This window comes from Myxine glutinosa, chromosome 7 (assembly GCF_964187855.1).
Source record: "Myxine glutinosa chromosome 7, kmMyxGlut1.1, whole genome shotgun sequence".
NCBI classification, from domain to species: Eukaryota; Metazoa; Chordata; class Myxini; order Myxiniformes; family Myxinidae; genus Myxine; species Myxine glutinosa.
The window spans coordinates 186,653,870-186,677,679 of NC_136267.1; the positions used below are offsets into that span (position 1 = coordinate 186,653,870).

The 23,810-nt window shown below is 42.9% G+C and overlaps 1 protein-coding gene and 1 non-coding gene across 2 annotated transcripts in view; both read right to left on the reverse strand.

Annotated features, from left to right (window-relative positions):
- Window positions 1-23,810, reverse strand: part of LOC137431901 (uncharacterized) — a 351,683-nt gene that overhangs the window by 306,945 nt on the left and 20,928 nt on the right. The window contains exons 2-4 of the mRNA XM_068123735.2: window positions 21,247-21,815; window positions 17,834-17,854; window positions 17,578-17,637 (exon numbers count right to left, since the gene is read on the reverse strand). Of these exons, the coding sequence (XP_067979836.2) occupies window positions 17,578-17,637; window positions 17,834-17,854; window positions 21,247-21,815 (650 nt within the window). The remainder of the gene's footprint in view (window positions 1-17,577; window positions 17,638-17,833; window positions 17,855-21,246; window positions 21,816-23,810) is intronic.
- Window positions 22,288-22,360, reverse strand: TRNAT-GGU (transfer RNA threonine (anticodon GGU)). Its single transcript has one exon. It is a non-coding gene; the product is annotated as a tRNA-Thr (tRNA).

Sequence of the window (23,810 nt, forward strand, 5' to 3'; positions counted from 1 at the left end):
TAAGTAACTAAATCACATGTTGTTGTGGGTTCTAACTAACTAAATCAAATGTTGTTGTGGGTTCTAAGTAACTAAATCACATGTTGTTGTGGGTTCTAACTAACTAAATCACATGTTGTTGTGGGTTCTAACTAACTAAATCAAATGTTGTTGTGGGTTCTAAGTAACTAAATCACATGTTGTTGTGTGTTCTAAGTAACTAAATCACATGTTGTTGTGGGTTCTAACTAACTAAATCACATGTTGTTGTGGGTTCTAAGTAACTAAATCAAATGTTGTTGTGGGTTCTAAGTAACTAAATCACATGTTGTTGTGGGTTCTAAGTAACTAAATCACATGTTGTTGTGGGTTCTAACTAACTAAATCAAATGTTGTTGTGGGTTCTAAGTAACTAAATCACATGTTGTTGTGGGTTCTAACTAACTAAATCAAATGTTGTTGTGGGTTCTAAGTAACTAAATCACATGTTGTTGTGGGTTTTAAGTAACTAAATCACATGTTGTTGTGTGTTCTAAGTAACTAAATCACATGTTGTTGTGGGTTCTAAGTAACTAAATCACATGCTGTTGTGGGTTCTAAGTAACTAAATCACATGTTGTTGTGTGTTCTAAGTAACTAAATCACATGTTGTTGTGGGTTCTAAGTAACTAAATCACATGTTGTGGGTTCTAAGTAACGAAATCACATGTTGTTGTGGATTCTAAGTAACAAAATCATATGTTATTGTAGGTTCTAAGTAACTAAATCACATGCTGTTGTGGGTTCTAAGTAACTAAATCACATGTTGTTGTGGGTTCTAAGTAACTAAATCACATGTTGTTGTGGGTTCTAAGTAACTAAATCACATGCTGTTGTGGGTTCTAAGTAACTAAATCACATGTTGTTGTGTGTTCTAAGTAACTAAATCACATGTTGTTGTGGGTTCTAAGTAACTAAATCACATGCTGTTGTGGGTTCTAAGTAACTAAATCACGTGTTGTTGTGGGTTCTAAGTAACTAAATCACATGTTGTGGGTTCTAAGTAACTAAATCACATGTTGTGGGTTCTAAGTAACTAAATCACATGTTGTTGTGGGTTCTAAGTAACTAAATCACATGTTGTGGGTTCTAAGTAACTAAATCACGTGTTGTTGTGGGTTCTAAGTAACTAAATCACATGTTGTGGGTTCTAAGTAACTAAATCACATGTTGTGGGTTCTAAGTAACGAAATCACATGTTGTTGTTGGTTATAAGTAACTAAATCACATGTTGTTGTGGGTTCTAAGTAACTAAATCACATGCTGTTGTGGGTTCTAAGTAACTAAATCACGTGTTGTTGTGGGTTCTAAGTAACTAAATCACATGTTGTGGGTTCTAAGTAACTAAATCACCTGTTGTGGGTTCTAAGTAACTAAATCACATGTTGTTGTGGGTTCTAAGTAACTAAATCACATGTTGTTGTGGGTTCTAAGTAAGTAAATCACATGTTGTGGGTTCTAAGTAACTAAATCACATGTTGTTGTGTGTTCTAAGTCACTAATTCACATGTTGTTGTGGGTTCTAAGTAACTAAATCACATGTTGTTGTGGGTTCTAACTAACTAAATCACATGTTGTTGTGGGTTCTAAGTAACTAAATCACATGTTGTTGTGGGTTCTAAGTAACTAAATCACATGTTGTGGGTTCTAAGTAACTAAATCACATGTTGTTGTGTGTTCTAAGTCACTAATTCACATGTTGTTGTGGGTTCTAAGTAACTAAATCACATGTTGTTGTGTGTTCTAAGTCACTAATTCACATGTTGTTGTGGGTTCTAAGTAACTAAATCACATGTTGTTGTGGGTTCTAAGTAACTAAATCACATGTTGTTGTGGGTTCTAAGAAAGTAAATCACATGTTGTGGGTTCTAAGTAACTAAATCACATGTTGTTGTGTGTTCTAAGTCACTAATTCACATGTTGTTGTGGGTTCTAAGTAACTAAATCACATGTTGTTGTGGGTTCTAAGTAACTAAATCACATGTTGTTGTGGGTTCTAAGTAACTAAATCACATGTTGTTGTGGGTTCTAAGTAACTAAATCACATGTTGTGGGTTCTAGGTAACTAAATCACATGTTGTTGTGTGTTCTAAGTCACTAATTCACATGTTGTTGTGGGTTCTAAGTCACTAATTCACATGTTGTTGTGGGTTCTAAGTAACTAAATCACATGTTGTTGTGGGTTCTAAGTAACTAAATCACATGTTGTGGGTTCTAAGTAACTAAATCACATGTTGTTGAGGGTTCTAAGTAACTAAATCACATGTTGTGGGTTCTAAGTAACTAAATCACATGTTGTTGTGGGTTCTAAGTAACTAAATCACATGTTGTGGGTTCTAAGTAACTAAATCACATGTTGTTGTGGGTTCTAAGTAACTAAATCACATGTTGTTGTGTGTTCTAAGTAACTAAATCACATGTTGTTGTGGGTTCTAAGTAACTAAATCACATGCTGTTGTGGGTTCTAAGTAACTAAATCACATGTTGTTGTGGGTTCTAAGTAACTAAATCACATGTTGTGGGTTCTAAGTAACTAAATCACGTGTTGTTGTGGGTTCTAAGTAACTAAATCACATGTTGTGGGTTCTAAGTAACTAAATCACATGTTGTGGGTTCTAAGTAACGAAATCACATGTTGTTGTTGGTTATAAGTAACTAAATCACATGTTGTTGTGGGTTCTAAGTAACTAAATCACATGCTGTTGTGGGTTCTAAGTAACTAAATCACGTGTTGTTGTGGGTTCTAAGTAACTAAATCACATGTTGTGGGTTCTAAGTAACTAAATCACCTGTTGTGGGTTCTAAGTAACTAAATCACATGTTGTTGTGGGTTCTAAGTAACTAAATCACATGTTGTTGTGGGTTCTAAGTAAGTAAATCACATGTTGTGGGTTCTAAGTAACTAAATCACATGTTGTTGTGTGTTCTAAGTCACTAATTCACATGTTGTTGTGGGTTCTAAGTAACTAAATCACATGTTGTTGTGGGTTCTAACTAACTAAATCACATGTTGTTGTGGGTTCTAAGTAACTAAATCACATGTTGTGGGTTCTAAGTAACTAAATCACATGTTGTTGTGTGTTCTAAGTCACTAATTCACATGTTGTTGTGGGTTCTAAGTAACTAAATCACATGTTGTTGTGTGTTCTAAGTCACTAATTCACATGTTGTTGTGGGTTCTAAGTAACTAAATCACATGTTGTTGTGGGTTCTAAGTAACTAAATCACATGTTGTTGTGGGTTCTAAGTAAGTAAATCACATGTTGTGGGTTCTAAGTAACTAAATCACATGTTGTTGTGTGTTCTAAGTCACTAATTCACATGTTGTTGTGGGTTCTAAGTAACTAAATCACATGTTGTTGTGGGTTCTAAGTAACTAAATCACATGTTGTTGTGGGTTCTAAGTAACTAAATCACATGTTGTTGTGGGTTCTAAGTAACTAAATCACATGTTGTGGGTTCTAGGTAACTAAATCACATGTTGTTGTGTGTTCTAAGTCACTAATTCACATGTTGTTGTGGGTTCTAAGTCACTAATTCACATGTTGTTGTGGGTTCTAAGTAACTAAATCACATGTTGTTGTGGGTTCTAAGTAACTAAATCACATGTTGTGGGTTCTAAGTAACTAAATCACATGTTGTTGAGGGTTCTAAGTAACTAAATCACATGTTGTGGGTTCTAAGTAACTAAATCACATGTTGTTGTGGGTTCTAAGTAACTAAATCACATGTTGTGGGTTCTAAGTAACTAAATCACATGTTGTTGTGGGTTCTAAGTAACTAAATCACATGTTGTGGGTTCTAAGTAACTAAATCACATGTTGTGGGTTCTATGTAACTAAATCACATGTTGTGGGTTCTAAGTAACTAAATCACATGTTGTGGGTTCTAAGTAACTTAATCACATGTTGTGGGTTCTAAGTAACTTAATCACATGTTGTTGAGGGTTGGTCAATTCCATCGAAACAAACAACTGATGATGTGGGATCCCAGGTTCAAAAACAATATACATGTAGTAGTCATGCATTTAACCATCGTCTCCATTTATTGGAATTTGTATAAAAGTAAATATATTTCTCTCCTAATGTCCTTGTCCTGCTTACAATATTTGGTCACGGTCCTCCATGAGCCTTATATCAGATCACTATGCAACGCCGGGCAACGCAGAGTCGCTTCGTAATGGGAATATTAAGAGAGGGGTGAGGGGGAGGCAAGGGGAACGAAAGGAGGAGGGAAGCGGTGAGGGAGGGGAGGGTGTGGGAAGACAATGGAGAGGGGAAGCGAAGGGGGACAGGGGGGAGGGGGAGAGGGAGAGAGAGGGGAGGGGGAGAGAGAGGGGAAGGGAAGGAAGGGGCGAGGGGGGAGGGGGAGAGGGAGAGAGAGGGGAGAGGGAGAGAGAGGGGAAGGGAAGGAAGGGGCGAGGGGGAGGGGGAGAGGGAGAGAGAGGGGAGAGGGAGAGAGAGGGGAGGGGAAGAGAGAGGGGAAGGGAAGGAAGGGGCGAGGGGGAGGGGGAGAGGGAGAGAGAGGGGAGAGGGAGAGAGAGGGGAGGGGAAGAGAGAGGGGAAGGGAAGGAAGGGGCGAGGGGGAGGGGGAGAGGGAGAGAGAGGGGAGGGGAAGAGAGAGGGGAAGGGAAGGAAGGGGAGAAGGGGAAGTGGATGGGGCAGGAGAGGGTGAGGGAGAGGAGATTATGGTAGAAAAATATTCACTTGGACAATAATAAAATATCATGAACCAGTGAATAACTTAACGAAGAGACAAATTAATCGATTCACGAAGATAAAAAGTTTTACACATGGTGGTTAAAAATCAAACTTGTCACCAAATGTGATTTGTCTCACAGCAACGTGGACATGTGCTGGTTGTGTTTTACAATGTACAATAACAGGGAAATAGGCTTTTGGGTTTGTCGTGTTGATTGTACACAAGATCGAGGCTCGTGAAAGAGCGAACATTGATCACACAAAAAGTCAAACCGACACATAAAACACAAAATAAGGGGAGCGGAACACAAGATGGGGAGAGAGGGGGCAGGACACAAACACAACATTTGTTCTGTGAGTTCTGTACGTTCTGTCGTGTGAGTTCTGTAAGTTCTGTCGTGTGAGTTCTGTAAGTTCTGTGATGTAATAATTCTGTGAGTTGAGTGAAACGTGCACCTTTCTTATTCCACGTCGTCCTTTAACTGGTTGTGACATGTTTGAAAGGCTTTGCCAGAAACCCAGAGACTTTTCTTTGGGGCAAGTCGGACAGACTGAGCCCAATTCCCAATTCGACATCATTCGATACGTTTTCAAACCGGTTTATTTTTCCCAATAAAATGGTATCGTGCTGCATCTGAAGGATTCCATTATGTGACATTTTAATAGTGCGTCTTTACTATTTTGTTTCATTACCTGCGCTACCTAAAGTGGGCGGAGGTTATGTTTTCACCGCCATATGTTTGTCTGTCTATCTGTCTCTTTTCTGTCTATCTGTCTGCTTCTCTGTCTATCTGTCTCTTTGTCTGTCTATCTGTCTGTTTGTCTGTCTATCTGCCTCTTTGTCTGTCTATCTGATTGTCTGTATATCTGTCTCATTGTTTGTATCTATCTGCTCGTCTGTCTTTCTGTCTTTTTATGTCTTTCTGTCTGTTTGTGTCTTTCTGTCTTTCTGTCTGTTTGTCTGTGAACATGATGTCTCAAAAAGATTCAGATTCGGATGTGGACACATTCGGACGAAACTGGGTGGGTAGCTTGGGTGTGTGACAAGGAAGAAGTGATTCAATTTTGGTGAAGATTTGAATCCGGATCCGGATCAGAGAATTTTTTGAAGTGATTCTTCCCCCATTGAGTGATAGGGCTAAAACCGATACATAGCATGGTATCTCAAAAGGTTATGCACGGATTCAGATGAAGCTTGGTGGACAGGTCGGGAGTGTGACTTGGACAAATCGATTCGATTTTGGTAAAGATCTGAATATGCATCAGGATACGAGAATTTCCAAAAAAAAAGAAGTGATTCTTCCCCATTGAGATATAGGGCCAAAAACTATATATACATACTAGTGGGGGATGCTTACATATTGTGTAAGCAATAACAAATCATGCTCCGTCTGTAGGTACATAATAAATAGAAGCTTTATGATTATAGGCAAGCATCACCGACCTGCTGATCAATTTAGGTTAAAAAAATATATATATATTTTTTAACATATTATTTACTGTTTTTACATAAATTTTCATTTGCGGATGCTTTCCGGCGTTCTGGGATTTTTCCTGGTGGACCGGCTTTGATGTCCGTCGGCATGCCAAATTTCAATTTCTACGACACCCGGACGGTACTGAACATTAATATGAGTCAGTCAGTGGTTAGAAAGAGCTTTATATATGACATATCACGATATTTCAAAAAGTTGTGGATGACTTGTAAAAAACTAGGTGGATCAGTTGGTTGGGTGATAAGAAGAGGCCAATTCAATTTTGGTTCATGTCCTAATCCAGGTCTGACCTATCAGTGGGACACAACACGTAAACTGTTCAGCTTGGTGGAGATATGCTCTCTTCCAAGTGCAGTTCCAGTTATCCTGATCTCGCGAAGCGAAAAGCAGGGTTAGGCATTCGGTGCGTACGTGCGGTGTGCGTACGTACGGCGTGCATACGTACGTGTCTGCATTTTTAAAATTCATTTTCTCGGCAACCGTTGGGCCGATTGACACGAAATTTTCGAAAAATCGAAAAATATTGCACTTCAATATCTCTGAAACCGCTCCATGGAAAAAATTGAAACATGGCTCTTGTAAAGAACTCCCCTTGGGGAATAAGATATGCTAATTATGATATCATCGGTAAATTATTTATGACGTGATAATTCGACAAATACAACGCTTGATTCGATCAGTATGAATTGTTTTTTCTCTGCAATTCTTGGTGTGATTGACAAAATTTTCACCATAGGAGCTCGTCCTTCTGCAGAATACTTTAATGATAATTATGACATCAAAGATCATGTGGTACAGGCGCCATCTTGGAAGAACTTTGTACCTCCATATCTCTGAAAACACTTAATGGAAAAAATTGAATCATGGCTCATTGTCAAGTACTCCCCATGGGGAATAAGACGTGTTAGTGATGATGTCATCGGTGCCTTCGTTATGACGTCATAATTCGACAAGTATAACGCTTAATCCGATCAGTATGAATTTGTGTGCAATTTGTTTCATCCCGTGTGCAAACCCTTGTCTTTGAGCTTACAAAGAAAGGCATGATTGGAATTTCCCCCTTTTTAAGTGGTTAAGACAACAACAAACAACAACAACAACAACAACAGGCATTTCAAGACCATTTTCCCTGCTAGCGCGGGGGTTAGCCTTGCGGGCCCCATGACAATCTTCTCCATTTTGCCCTATTTTCTGCATCTCTCCGTGTTAACCCCCTTGCCCGCATTTCTTCTTCCACCATGTTTAGCCAAGTCTTTCTCGGTCTTCCCCATCCTCCACTTCCTTCTACATTCATTTCCATCATTCTTCTCAACCAGTCACTTTCATCCTTCCTCAACACATGACCAAACCATGTCAACCTGTTCGTCTTCACAGCATCAATCACAGGCTCTATTCCCATCATCTTTCATAATTCATCATTTCTCTTCCTCTCTCTCAACGAAACTCCGCACATCCACCGAACCATTCGCATTTCCACTCTTTCCAGCCTTCGTTGCTGCTCTGCGTTCATTACCCATGTCTCGCTCCCATAAATCATAACACTTCTCACACGTACAGCATACAGCTTTCCCTTCAGCTTCAACGACACTCCCCTCCTCGTCAGCACGCCACTCAGTTCCCGAAACTTCTTCCATGCACATCTCACTCTAGCAACCGTTGCCGAGTCTGTTCCACCTTCTCCATTCAGCATGTCTCCGAGGTAGCAAAATGTTTTCACACTTTCCAGCTTCACGCCGTCTCCAAGATCCAACTCAACATTTCCTCCATCTGCAACTCCCACTGTGCACACCTTACATTTGAATGTAGCTGCCACACTGGTTAATGACCCTCTCAAACCACTACATTTTTGATGAACCCACTCAGCGCACATTGTACATTGAATGGAGTTCACTCCGACACCCTTCCTGCACACAGCACAGGGCCACTTCCCAGTTCTTTCCACCTCACCACATGCTTTACCACTTGCCATCACCTTCGTCTTTCCGATATTCACCTTTAGATCTTTTGTCTCCATACATTCCTTCCACTTGTTCATCTTCTCCTTCAGTCCATCCATACTTTCCGCAATCAACACCAGATCATCTGCATACAACAACTCCCACGGTAAACCCTCCTTTACGTTCTGAGCCAGCACCTCCATCACAGCTACAAATAGTAGTGGACTTAGTACCGACCCCTGATGCACTCCCACCTTCACCTCAAACTCACCACTGTTCCCGTCCTTCGTCCTTACAGCTGTGCGTGCTCTTTTGTACATTGCCATCACTACTCTGATCAACCATTCCTCCACTCCTAACTTCCTCAATGCCAATGTCACTACTTCACGTGGAACCCTATCGAATGCTTTCTCCAGATCAACAAACCCAAGAAACAACTTCTTCCTCTTCTCCATGTACTTCTCCTGCAACTGCCTCACAATAAAGAGCGCGTCTGTCGTTCCTCTTCCTGGCATAAATCCAAACTGCATTTCGTCGATCTTCACTTTCTTCCTTATCCTCCTCTCCAACACCCTTTCCAATACCTTCATTCCATGCTCCAATAACTTTATCGCTCGGTACGAGCCACACTCCAGAGGGTCACCTTTCCCCCTGTATGGAGGGACGAGGGTACTCAGTTCCCAATCCACTGGAATGCGGCCTTCTTTCACCACCAGATTACAGATCTCTGTCATTCTCTTCACACCCCAACTTCCTGCTGCCTTCAACATATCTCCCACAACTCCCGTCGGCCCTCCCGCTTTTCTTTTTAAGTGGTTAAGCTGCTTCAATATTTGGCTTTGTCGATCTCCCCATAAAAATGAAGAAGAAGAACCTCTCTAACCCACCGTGTGTAATTCTATAAGGTTCTAAAGGGTCATTCTAGTGGGTTCTAAATGGTAATTATAATGGGTTATAAAGGGAATTCTAAAGGGTTTCGCCATTTCTAGGCTTTGCCTATGCCCATTTCATATTTAAAATGCCAAACCGAACCACTTCCTTTGGACACGGGTGCGATTTTGACCTCTTGAAATGAAATATCCGGTGTGAAACTGCATCATTGAATTTAGGATGTCTGAAAGGCCAAGGGAACAGCTGCAAAACATGTAAAATGTTTTACTAAATGTCGGGTAAATGTAGGTAAAACTATGTCGGGTAAACAAGTAAAATTTCATCGCACGTGGAAACGCTTGTCCTCGAGGTTTAAGAAGGGGATGATCGGGAATGGGCCCTTTTGACCCTTTTCACAATGGAATATCACGTGTGGAACTGCACTATTGTATTCAGCAGGTTTGAAACATTCAGAATCACCTAATTACACCTATTTCCCAAAACGTTCTGACGGAAGTCCATTTGTGGACACATTTTGAGCAACGAGCTCATGGCCTACATTGGCTGTACATCCCAAACATTGGAGGACCAAATAAAGCAACACCTACATTGGCTGTACATCCCAAACATTGGAGGACCAAATAAAGCAACACCTACATTGGCTGTACATCCCAAACATTGGAGGACCAAATAAAGCAACACCTACATTGGCTGTACATCCCAAACATTGGAGGACCAAATAAAGCAACACCTACATTGGCTGTACATCCCAAACATTAGAGGACCAAATAAAGCAACACCTACATTGGCTGTACATCCCAAACATTGGAGGACCAAATAAAGCAACACTTACATTGGCTGTACATCCCAAACATTGGAGGACCAAATAAAGCAACACCTACATTGGCTGTACATCCCAAACATTGGAGGACCAAATAAAGCAACACCTACATTGGCTGTACATCCCAAACATTGGAGGACCAAATAAAGCAACACCTACATTGGCTGTACATCCCAAACATTGGAGGACCAAATAAAGCAACACCTACATTGGCTGTACATCCCAAACATTGGAGGACCAAATAAAGCAACACCTACATTGGCTGTACATCCCAAACATTGGAGGACCAAATAAAGCAACACCTACATTGGCTGTACATCCCAAACATTGGAGGACCAAATAAAGCAACACTTACATTGGCTGTACATCCCAAACATTGGAGGACCAAATAAAGCAACACCTACATTGGCTGTACATCCCAAACATTGGAGGACCAAATAAAGCAACACCTACATTGCCTGTACATCCCAAACATTGGAGGACCAAATAAAGCAACACTTACATTGGCTGTACATCCCAAACATTGGAGGACCAAATAAAGCAACACCTACATTGGCTGTACATCCCAAACATTGGAGGACCAAATAAAGCAACACCTACATTGGCTGTACATCCCAAACATTGGAGGACCAAATAAAGCAACACCTACATTGGCTGTACATCCCAAACATTGGAGGACCAAATAAAGCAACACCTACATTGGCTGTACATCCCAAACATTGGAGGACCAAATAAAGCAACACCTACATTGGCTGTACATCCCAAACATTGGAGGACCAAATAAAGCAACACCTACATTGGCTGTACATCCCAAACATTGGAGGACCAAATAAAGCAACACCTACATTGGCTGTACATCCCAAACATTGGAGGACCAAATAAAGCAACACTTACATTGGCTGTACATCCCAAACATTGGAGGACCAAATAAAGCAACACCTACATTGGCTGTACATCCCAAACATTGGAGGACCAAATAAAGCAACACTTACATTGGCTGTACATCCCAAACATTGGAGGACCAAATAAAGCAACACCTACATTGGCTGTACATCCCAAACATTGGAGGACCAAATAAAGCAACACTTACATTGGCTGTACATCCCAAACATTGGAGGACCAAATAAAGCAACACTTACATTGGCTGTACATCCCAAACATTGGAGGACCAAATAAAGCAACACCTACATTGGCTGTACATCCCAAACATTGGAGGACCAAATAAAGCAACACCTACATTGGCTGTACATCCCAAACATTAGAGGACCAAATAAAGCAACACCTACATTGGCTGTACATCCCAAACATTAGAGGACCAAATAAAGCAACACCTACATTGGCTGTACATCCCAAACATTGGAGGACCAAATAAAGCAACACCTACATTGGCTGTACATCCCAAACATTGGAGGACCAAATAAAGCAACACCTACATTGGCTGTACATCCCAAACATTGGAGGACCAAATAAAGCAACACCTACATTGGCTGTACATCCCAAACATTAGAGGACCAAATAAAGCAACACCTACATTGGCTGTACATCCCAAACATTAGAGGACCAAATAAAGCAACACCTACATTGGCTGTACATCCCAAACATTGGAGGACCAAATAAAGCAACACCTACATTGGCTGTACATCCCAAACATTGGAGGACCAAATAAAGCAACACCTACATTGGCTGTACATCCCAAACATTGGAGGACCAAATAAAGCAACACCTACATTGGCTGTACATCCCAAACATTGGAGGACCAAATAAAGCAACACCTACATTGGCTGTACATCCCAAACATTGGAGGACCAAATAAAGCAACACTTACATTGGCTGTACATCCCAAACATTGGAGGACCAAATAAAGCAACACCTACATTGTGATTGATAACAGTTGAGCTGCAGAACTGTTGTGTACAACCATCTGGCCCATGCTCAAAGCAAAGCAGAACGCTTGCGCAAACTTACAATCCTGAGATCAGACAGCATCCGCTCAATGATCTCGTCTGGATTGCGCATAAAACAATCATGCTGATTGGGTTCAGATCAGAGCCCAATCATGCAGTGTGGCACATTTACTGATATTTGAAGCCGCATTTATACACATGCAAAGTCTCGTTCTTTATAAACAAAAAATAATTGGTGCAAACGCTTCACTTGCTTTGATAAAACTCACTATTGTGGGGTCTCTTGGCTATCCGGTCCCCTCGGTGCCCTACAGCTATGCCCTGCATTGACATCAGCCAATCAGCATCAGCCAATTGAGCCAATTAATAACCATGTGCGAGTGTAAATCGAATTTTTATCCATGATACCCGATATTATTGAGACTTTCCTGAAGAGTGCGAGATGAAGAGCTTCGGCAATGTCTCTCTTTCTAGAAATCTTTATTATAACTGTGATGTAATAAATAGCACAGAAACGTGCAAGCATGTCCTCCAATGAAGGAAATATATATATATACAGTAGTTACATTACATATGTGTGTACATGTGTGTGTACATGTGTGTGCATGTACCTGTATGTGTGTGTGCATGTAGATGTGTTTTTGGTTGTTATCTCCATTTGCAGTTTTCAGGAGGTGGAACGGAGTCTTCCCAGGACCCAAAGTATCCACATCCTCTTCGGTAAGGGATCACGGTTCATGTTCAACTTTTTCAAATCAAACGAAAGTGAAAGCAATCGTTTCAACAAAAAGTTGAACCAAGCTGTTCAACTTCTGTTGAACTTCCAAGCTGTTCTGCGACTCACTGGGACTGACACAATCTGTCAATTTCCCAACCCGGATCTCAGTCAACGGAGCATCTTCTCTTCTGGACTTGGTTATGACGAGCTTCCCTGAAAATGTCTGGTTTTTTTGGGGGGTTTTTTGTATACAAGATCGAGGCTCGTGAAAGAGCTAACATTAATCACACAAAAAGACAAACCGACACACAAAACACAAAAAACAAGCGGAGCGGCAGACAAGATGGGGAGAGAGGGGGAAGGACACAAAAGAGAGGGGGAAGAGGAGGAAGGACACAAACACAACATTTGAGAGCAGGGACATCGGGAGGACTTGGGGGGAGGTGGGAGAGGAATAAAACATATGAACACTGCAAGGACTCTGGGGTGAATTACCGGGGGTAGAAAAGATCAAGGTTTTCGATGGGGGAAGATAAGAGATGGTGGTGAACAGCTGTTTTAAAGACCTGGAGGGAGGAGTGGGATTGAAGGGAGTGGGGGAGTTTGTTCCAGAGGCGGGAGAAAAGGGGAATGAAAGAGTGAAGGTGAGCAGAGAGCCTAGACTTTGGCAGTTTAACCATAAGAGGGTTGCAGGCAGATCTTGTGCGACCTGAAGGAATATCGGGGGGACAGAGCACAGAGAGAGCTGGGGGAGCAAGGCCGGAGAGGAGTCGGTAGAAGACAGAAAGACCACCAACCTGCCTGCGGTGAGTGAGTGAAAGGCCCTCGGTGTTGACTACATCGCAGGAGATTCCAATGATTCTGAAAGCTTTGGCCTCAACAGCGTGAAGCCGAGCAAGGTGTGAGGCAGGAGCACCAGCCCAGAGGGGGGAACAGTATTCCATTGAGCTGCGGATGAAAGCCTTGTATGTGGTGAGGAGCTCAGGTGTGCCAAGGAAGGACTTCGCACGACGGAGGATGCCCAGTCGGCGACTGGCTTTGGAGGCCAGCTTGGAAATGTGGTTTTCCCAAGAAAGATCATGGCAGATAGTGAGACCCAAAAGCTTGAGCGACAGAACTTCTTGGAGAGGATTGTTGAGAAAGTAGATGGGAGGGTTGTCCAGTCGGTCCTTTCGGAGAGACATTGTAAGAGTGTGAGATTTGTCAGGATTGAAAGACATGTTCCACTTGTTTGACCAGTCTGTGAATTTGTCCAGGTCTGCAGAGAGTGAGGAGGCTGCAGACTGCCGATCTGAGGGATGAGGAATGGAGCGACAGAGAGTAGAGTCGTCAGCAAAGAGATAGAGAGGATTTTCAAGAGAGTCAGAGAGATCATTGATGAAGACTAGAAAAAGCACAGTTGCTGCTCTTCTTCTGCTCCAATCGGCTCATCTGATCATGTGCTTGTTAAAGTTGAAATCTCTCTGACCATTCTCAGAGAGCCTGCTCAGCGTCGACGAGTCTGGCATTTCACTCAGGCCAACTGGCACGGTCTTCAAGCAGCCATCAATCATCTGGACTGGTCTCCCATCTCTACCGCATCTGACATCAACTCATCCTGGGAATTCTTCCAAAGTAAATTGCTCTCTCTCATGCACAGATTTATCCCATCTCGTCTTCAGTTGTCATACCCTTCCTCCCGTCCATGGTACACGGAATCTTGTGGTGAGGCTGTTGCCCAGAAACAACTTGCTTTCGTCTCCTGGAAAGCAAATCCAATGGGAGGAAATCTCATTTCCTTTCACAAAGCCTGAAACAAGTGTGCCCCACCGTCAGTAGAGCCAGGAAACAATATCTCTCCGTTCTCAAGACCGAACTCTCTTATCGGTCTCCCTCTTCCAAATCCTGGTGGCGTCTGGTCAAATCTGTTTCTGGTGTTTGTTCCCCCTCCATCCCCTCCCTCACCTCAAACGGCTACACGGCTGACTCCGCACGTGAAAATCCTGAATGCCTCAACTCTGTGTTTGCCTCTAAATCTTGTGTCCCAAACCCATCCCTCTCTGTACCCACCGTACCCAGTCGTAACCAGCTGCTCCTGGACTCTGTGTCCTTTCCTCCTGACAAGGTGGAAAAGTTTCTGTCAACCCTCGACTCTGATTCTGCAACTGGACCTGACGGCATCAGCCCACGGGTCCTAAAATCCTGTTCCTCCGCTCTTTCACTCCCTCTCTCTGTTCTCTTCACCCTCTCTTTTGCTCGAGGTCATCTGCCATCTGCTTGGAAATCAGCCAACATCACCGCTTTGCACAAAAAAGGTGCTAAAACAGATCCTAGCAACTTCAGACCAATCAGCCTTCTCCCAATTATCAGCAAAGTCATGGAATCCATCATTGCTTCGGATATGAAATCTTTCCTCTTCTCCAAAGGCTTTATCTCTGATCATCAATTTGGTTTCAGACCTGGTCACTCTACTCTGGACATGTTGCTTCTGCTTTCTCAACAATGGATGGAGGTCCTCAATGCCAAACAGGAAATTAGAGCTGTCTCCCTTGACATATCACGTGCCTTCGATACGGTCTGGCACCCAGATCTGCTCACCAAACTCTCCTCCTTTGGTATCCATGGAAATCTCCACGCATGGTGGGCGGACTTCCTCTCTATTCGTAGTCAACGTGTGGCACTGAATGGGTTTCTCTCATCTCCTCTTCCTGTTCAGGCTGGAGTTCCCCAAGGCAGTGTTCTGGGCCCTGTGCTTTTTCTGGTCTTCATCAATGATCTCTCTGACTCTCTTGAAAATCCTCTCTATCTCTTTGCTGATGACACTACTCTCTGTCGCTCCATTCCTCATCCCACAGATCGGCAGTCTGCAGCCTCCTCACTCTCTGCAGACCTGGACAATATCACAGACTGGGCAAACAAGTGGAACATGTCTTTCAATCCTGACAAATCTCACACTCTTACGATGTCTCTCCGAAAAGACCGACTGGACACCCTCCCATCCACTTTCTGAATAATCCTCTCCAAGAAGTTCTGTCACTCAAGCTTTTGGGTCTCACTATCTGCCATGATCTTTCCTGGGAAAACCACATTTCAAATCGGGCCTCCAAAGCCAGTCGCCGACTGGGCATCCTCCGTCGTGCGAAGTCCTTCCTTGGCACACCTGAGCTCCTCACCACATACAAGGCTTTCATCCACAGCTCAATGGAATACTGCTCTCCCCTCTGGGCTGGTGCTCCTGCCTCACACCGAGCTCGTCTTCAAGCTGTTGTAACCAAAGCGTTTAGAATCATTGGAATCTCCCGCGATGAAGCTAACTCCAAGGGCCTTTCACTCACTCACCGCAGGCAGGCTGGTGGTCTTTCCGTCTTCTACCGACTCCTCTCTGGCCTTGCCCCCCTCCCCCCCCCCCCCCAGCTCTCTCTGGGCTCTGTCCCCCAAATATTCCTACAGGTCGCACAAGATCTGCCTGCAAACCTCTTATGGTTAAACTGCCAAAATCAAGACTCTCTGCTCTCCTTCACTCCTTCATTCCTATTTTCTTCCGCCTCTGGAACAAACTCCCTCACTCTCTTCACTCCCACTCCACCCTCCAGGTCTTTAAAACAGCTGTTCACCACCATCTCTTATCTTCCCCCATCCAAAACCTTGATCTTTTCTACCCCCGCTAATTTCACCCCAAATCCACTTTTTTGAAATACCAACTTCTGTCCTGGAAGTCCTTGGTGTCCTTGTGTTTTATACTCCTCCCACCTCCCCCACCCCCCTTCCCACGCCTCCTCCCCCCAAGCCCTCTCCCTCCCACACATCTCTCTGCTCTCAAATGTTGTGTTTGTGTGCTTCCTCGTCTCTCCCCATCTTGTCTTCCGCTCCCTCTTTTTATATATTTTGTTTGTCTGTTTGATTTGTTTGTGAAATAAATGTTAGCTCTTTCACGAGCCTTGAATCTGTATCCAAAAAGAAAAAGAAAAAAAAAACTTTTTCAGAGTTTTGTTCCAAGGAATCTTTTCAGAATCGTCACCAAACCCCAGATTGCCTCCAGTTGTGGTTCATTTGTGGTAATATTCCCGGGATTGTTTTCAAAATCTCAGTGAGGTTCTTCCTCATCACTCCTGTTGCTCCAATTATCACTGGTACAATTTTGATTCTCTTCAGCTTCCAAGATCTCTTGACCTCATTTTTGAGGTCCTGGTATTTGGTCATTTTTTTTGATTTCTGCGTTGTTTCGGCCAAAATCGCTGGATACTGATATCTCAATCATCAATGCTGTCTTTTCCTTTTTGTTCCTGAGTACAATGTCTGGATGCAATGCTCTGTTTTCTATGTTCACGCTCGATGGAATCATCAGGTCGTACGTGAGCATGACGTCCTCATTTTCAATGATTGTCCTTGGTTCGTTTCCATGAGTTTTTTGGCACTGGGATGTTTACATTTTTGCAGATATGACAATTAATCACTTTGTATACTTTGTTGTGCCTTTGTGTGTAAAGTTGTTCTGATAATAGTGTTTTGCATCCTGAGAGCAGGTGACTAGTATTTCCTGTTTCTGTCTTGCGGAATCTACACTTCTGTCTGGCCCAGTCCAGCCATCTTGTTAAATCGATTGGTGTAGTGTCCTTGATCTTGGGCATTTATTATGATTCGTTCACCATCCCAATTGAGCTGACCTCTTCTTAGCCATTCCAATGATCCTTCTTTGTCTATCCCCACTCTGTCCAATTCTTTTTTGTATTTTCCGGCACTTCTGTCATTCTCCCAGTTGTTGGTGTATATTTCTTTATATATATTTATTTTGTCTTTTTTTTGCAATTGTTGGGGCTGTATTTGTTGCTGTTTCATTTTCCTGCACTGCATCTTCTATTCGCACCTGTTTTTGGAAATTCTTTGCAAGGTGAGTTAGGGATACTTTTTCAGGTTGGTTGTGTTCATGTTTGTTTACAAATTGCATCCGATAGTCTGTTGAGCATTTCAGAATCTCAGCTAGTCCTACACTCGTTGCTCTGTGCACCTGGTTGAGTTCCATCAGGCCGCTCCCTCCCTCTCGTCTCGGCGTGTTTATGTGTGTGTGTATATTTATAAATACGTGTTTAGGAAATAACCCATGTGATGAACCTTACCGAAGGTCCAGCTCGACCCCGGTCTCCTTTCTCACAGGTACATTTTGGAGGTGAAGAGCACTGGAAAATATTAAAAATTGACGTTATCCAAATAAACACCAGGTAGCTGAATGGTATTCAAAGCACCAACTGACAGACTGATAGTGAGGACTCTCATGATACTTCACTTATACATTTAATGAGGTTTTAAAGTCTGTGAAGTGATCATGAATAAAGTTGAGATGCATTTGAAAATGAAGAAAATATAGTTACTTACACCTTCTGCAGTTAGTTGTGACTGCAAAACAAAAAATAATACAAACAGTCAGAAACATTGAGTTGATGCAAAATAGAGGAGAATATCATCACAAACCATTTACACATTAACAATACATTTACAAGAGTTTAAACTGCACATTATGAAATATTATTGGTGAACATTGACCAAAATGTAAAAGAAAAGTAGAATAAAATTGGAAGGTAAATACAATGATAAACACAAGAAAGAGCAATCTGAGATTGCAGACCCTCGCCAGGATGTGTTTTCAGTGGTTTTTAAGGTTTTTGTGTTGAAACAAATATGGCGGCCGAACCACGTGACCGATGACGTCATCATTTTTTTTTCTTCACCAATTTATCCCTACATTATGCTCAAGAAATTTCATCTTGATCAGATGAAGTTTTGTACTTGTCAAATGATGACGTCATAATGGAGGCACCTATGACTATCATTAACAGATGTTATTCCACATGGAGAGTTCTTTACAATGAGCCATGTCGTAATTCTTTCTATGCAGCGCTTTCAGAGATATCAAGGTGCAATTTTTTTTCGGTTTTTCCAAGATGGCGGCCGAACCACGTGACCGATGATGTCATTATAATTTTTTCTCTCAACCAATTTATGCCTTCATGATGCTCAATGAATTTCATCTTGATCAGATGAAGTTTTGTACTCGTCCAATTATGACGTCATAATGGAGGCACCTATGACATCATCATTAACATATTTTATTCCCAATGGAGAGTTCTCTACAATGAACCATGTCTCCATTTTTTTTCTCTTCAGTGCTTTCGGAGATATAGAGGTGCAAAGTTTCATCAGTTTTTCCAAGATGGTGACCAAACAACATGATCTATGACATCATAATTATCATTAAAAAATTCTACAGGTGGAGGTGCACGTTTGGTGAAAATTTCCTGTCAATCGGACCAACAGTTGCAGAGAAAATCATATTTATTCTGTGCGGACAAACAAACAAACAGACCGACAAACAAATGAAAAGTCGGTCAGAGACCGAGGACTTGCCGGAATGTACTTTTTTTTTATCGGCCATTTTGGATCAAAATAATAATACATAAGGACAAGGGTTGAATCCCTGCTTGAGAGAATGCCAACCCAATCCCCGCCATCACAGTCGTCTCTCCAACTCACAATCCCACGAGGTATGCGGAAAGGGCGACCCAAAACCAATTATCTTCTTTTTGATTCATATATAAACATCATTAAAAGAAAATAATGACCTCTGCCAAAGTTCAAACGACGTGAGTTTATTCTCCACCTGAGAGAATTCCACATAGCTATTTGGGCGGTGTATAAGCTAACAGATCGCTGTCTCCATTGATCTTGCCAAGGCCGTAACACCTATCGGCTCAAAATCCTTTTAACTGTTGACTTGGTAGTTTTTACAATAAAGGAAACATGTATCGGGAGTACATATGACATAGCGATTGTGAATGTGACAGCTCTGAGGCGTCTTTCGCTTCGCATTGCAGTGACGGCGAGCACCAACATGGCGGCTGCAAGATTAAAATCTGGCTTCAAGCCCCCTCACCACCCAAAATCTATTCCGGTGACTCTATTCCGGCAAGTAACAAACCAACCAACCAACATACTTGCCGGAATCTATTCCGGCAAGTAACAACAGACAAACAGACAGGGGTGAAAACATAACCTCCATCCACCTTTGGTGGTGGAGGTAACGAAAGAAGGATGAAAGTCCCAATGAAAATCCGCCTCATCGCTGCTTCATTTAAACCATCGAATCCTTCCGCTGTATCACTCCGCCTCGCCCCGACTTTATGCTGCGGTCACAATTTTCACGTTTTGGGTGACCTTGAGCTTGACCTTGGGCCTAGAGAGTTAAAAATTGGGCACAGTCTATTCCAGGGCAAGGCAAATATGTGTGTAAAGTATGGCGATGCTATGTGCAACGATGTCGACGTAGTACTGCACACAAACAGACAGACAGACAGACAAACAGACAGACAAACCAACCAACCAACATACTTGCCGGAATCTATTCCAGGAAGTAACAAACAAACAGACAAACGGACTCAAATGCAATACTCTCTCTGGCGAAGGTAATAACACATTTGGCCAAAGGTCAACCACTTTTTTCCAAATTTCTAAAATCCTCAATTTTCATCCGATTGACTTGAAATTTGAATAGGATTTACATATCGGCTAACTGAATTCAACCACCCACTATTTTTAAGATCAGCATAGGCCAAAAGGTCAACATAGGCCAAAGGTCAACAGAATTTTCATTTGATTAAAATAAACTTTGAAGACAATTTGCATATCAGGTCACTCAATTCAACTATCAATTATTTTTCGAGGTCAAAAGGATGTTCTACCGAGTGCCATTCTACTTTGTTCTGTTTTGCCAAGTGTCGCTCTATGAGTGATTTTTTTTTATTCTGTCTGTTTGTTTGTCTGGCATTCGCCTACAGGTCACAATTTTCAACCGACCTTCACGAAACTTCACCAAATGGTAGAGTTGGTCATAATCAAGAAGCCTATTGTTTTTGGGGTCAAACGGTCAAAAGGTTAACACAGGCCAAATGTCACAAACTTTGTCAAATTTCTAAAATCCTCAATATTAATCCGATTGACCTGAAATTTGAAGAGTTGCATATCTGGTCATTGAATTCAACCACCAATTATATTTTAGGTCAACATCGGCCAAATTTCTAGGATGCTCAATTTTCTTCCAATTGAATTGAAATTTTAAGAGGATTTGCATGTCAGGTCACTGAATTCAACCACCAATTATTTTTGAGGCCATCTTAGGCCAACAACTTGTCCTGGGGATTTCGCATGTATCGTGCGATGCATGACATATTTCTTGTTTATTTATTTATTTTACGGACATGTTTACGTTTTTTTAACATAAATTTTCATTGAGATTTTTATTTCACAGTTTAAATTTCTCGAAATTACAATTTTCAAATGCTAGGTATGGATTGAGGGTTTTTATGCATGCATTTGCGGGGTTTTTTTTACATAGGTTTTCATTTACGGAAGCTTTCCGACGGTTCTGTGATTTTTCCTGGTGTATCGGCTTCGATGTCCGTTCGCATGCCAAATTTCAGCTTTCTACGACACCCAGTAGTTACCAAACATTATCAGTGAGTCAGGAGTTAGATAGAGCTTTACATATCTGACCAAGCATGTAATTTTCCCACACACAGTATTGACGGAAAGAGAGTGGCCCAGAGTCGCCCAGATGGCAGAGCACTGGTACGGTTCACCGGAGGACCTGGGTTCGATTCCTGGTCTGGGCACGTAATTTTCCCACATGTATCAATTTAATTATTTATAATCCTGTTCATTAATGTAATATATATCTATGTCGACATTTATAAAAAGGGTGGGTTATTGTTGCTATCAAACTTTCCAAAACGTACCATTTCCTCTAACAAGTGACTCAGTGTGGAGTCCTCTCGAAGGTTGTGCACAAAACGTGTGGCAGGTACGCTGGCAAGAAGACGCAGTTTTGCTGCATTCGCGGGCTCATTTGCGATTGTCGAGAGCCCCATGGCAAACAGATGCACGCCCTGGTTCTTGGCATCACTTGCTGCGGCCACGATATCAGGGTTTCTTGGGTGAGCTTCTCCATCAGTCATCAGCACGGCAAACATAATGGTTCCCGAATGGCTCTCGCTCAAGAAAATCTGCGTCATGTTGGTGATGGCGTACGTTGTGTAAGTTCCATGGCCTATATATCGCATGGCCCGCACACTTTCCCGGAACTGTCCTCCGCCCTCCCAGTCGAGTAAGCGCTGTTCAACACGCACACTACTGCTGTACTGGAGCACCGCAATACGCCACAAGGGGCGACGCTCCATCGGAACGTGCTGTCGCTCAAGTCGTTGCGAGAAGTCCACCAGAAACTGCTTCTCGTACTCGAGGTTCACCGCCTTGGCACTCTCTGAGCTGTCTAACAGGAAGATGATGTCCACTGGGCAACTTCCATCTGGGAATCAGGACCAAAGGCAAAATCCAGAATAATGAACACAAGTGCGAATTGACTGAAACATGCTCAATGTCTCAAATATGTTCATTTGTAAAGAGAACAACTTCTCTATTTTAAACAATTTTACTTTGAATGAAGCCTTACAAGGTGTTTGCGATTGCACGTATTCATTTCAAAATTCAGCAATATGATTGCGACACTTTGCTTTCAATAAGGCAATCTTAAATTAAACTTTACAGACTTTTGCTCATGGATTTTACAGTAACAAAAGCATGATGCCTCCTCACTTTACTGTCCACCTGCTGGTTCACTCAACGCCACTCCTAATGAGGTTGGAGTTTCACTGGACAATGATTTAGAGGATGTGTTGAAGAAGGGACATGACTGGCTGGTAACCTTCAATGCAAAGAAAACTAAATTAAATTAATCAACAGGATTAAATAATTAAATTGATATATGTGGAAAAATTACGTGCCCAGACCAGGAATCGAACCCAGGTCCTCTGGAAAACCATACCAGTGCTCTGCCATCTGAGCTATCTGGGCAACCCTAGCTGAAGGAAAACCGTACCAGTGCTCTGCCATCTGAGCTATCTGGGCAACCCTGGCTGAAGGAAAACCGCACCAGTGCTCTGCCATCTGAGCTATCTGGGCAACCCTGACTGAAGGAAAACCGCACCAGTGCTCTGCCATCTGAGCTATCTCGGCAACCCTGGCTGAAGGAAAACCGCACCAGTGCTCTGCCATCTGAGCTATCTGGGCAACCCTGACTGAAGGAAAACAGCACCAGTGCTCTGCCATCTGAGCTATCTGGACAACCCTGACTGAAGGAAAACCGTACCAGTGCTCTGCCATCTGAGCTATCTGGGCAACCCTGACTGAAGGAAAACCGTACCAGTGCTCTGCCATCTGAGCTATCTGGGCAACCCTGGCTGAAGGAAAACCGTACCAGTGCTCTGCCATCTGAGCTATCTGGGCAACCCTGGCTGAAGGAAAACCGTACCAGTGGTCTGCCATCTGAGCTATCTGGGCAACCCTGGCTGAAGGAAAACCGTACCAGTGGTCTGCCATCTGAGCTATCTGGGCAACCCTGACTGAAGGAAAACAGCACCATGCTCTGCCATCTGAGCTATCTGGGCAACCCTGACTGAAGGAAAACCGCACCAGTGCTCTGCCATCTGAGCTATCTGGGCAACCCTGACTGAAGGAAAACCGCACCAGTGCTCTGCCATCTGAGCTATCTGGGCAACCCTGACTGAAGGAAAACCGTACCAGTGCTCTGCCATCTGAACTATCTGGGCAACACTGACTGAAGGAAAACAGCACCAGTGCTCTGCCATCTGAGCTATCTGGGCAACCGTGGCTGAAGGAAAACTGTACCAGTGCTCTGCCATCTGAGCTATCTGGGCAACCCTGGCTGAAGGAAAACCGCACCAGTGCTCTGCCATCTGAGCTGTCTGGGCAACACTGACTGAAGGAAAACAGCACCATGCTCTGCCATCTGAGCTATCTGGGCAACCCTGACTGAAGGAAAACCGCACCAGTGCTCTGCCATCTGAGCTATCTGGGCAACCCTGACTGAAGGAAAACCGCACCAGTGCTCTGCCATCTGAGCTATCTGGGCAACCCTGACTGAAGGAAAACCGTACCAGTGCTCTGCCATCTGAACTATCTGGGCAACACTGACTGAAGGAAAACAGCACCAGTGCTCTGCCATCTGAGCTATCTGGGCAACCGTGGCTGAAGGAAAACCGTACCAGTGCTCTGCCATCTGAGCTATCTGGGCAACCCTGGCTGAAGGAAAACAGCACCAGTGCTCTGCCATCTGAGCTATCTGGGCAACCGTGGCTGAAGGAAAACCATACCAGTGCTCTGCCATCTGAGCTATCTGGGCAACCCTGGCTGAAGGAAAACCATACCAGTGCTCTGCCATCTGAGCTGTCTGGGCAACCCTGGCTGAAGGAAAACCGCACCAGTGCTCTGCCATCTGAGCTGT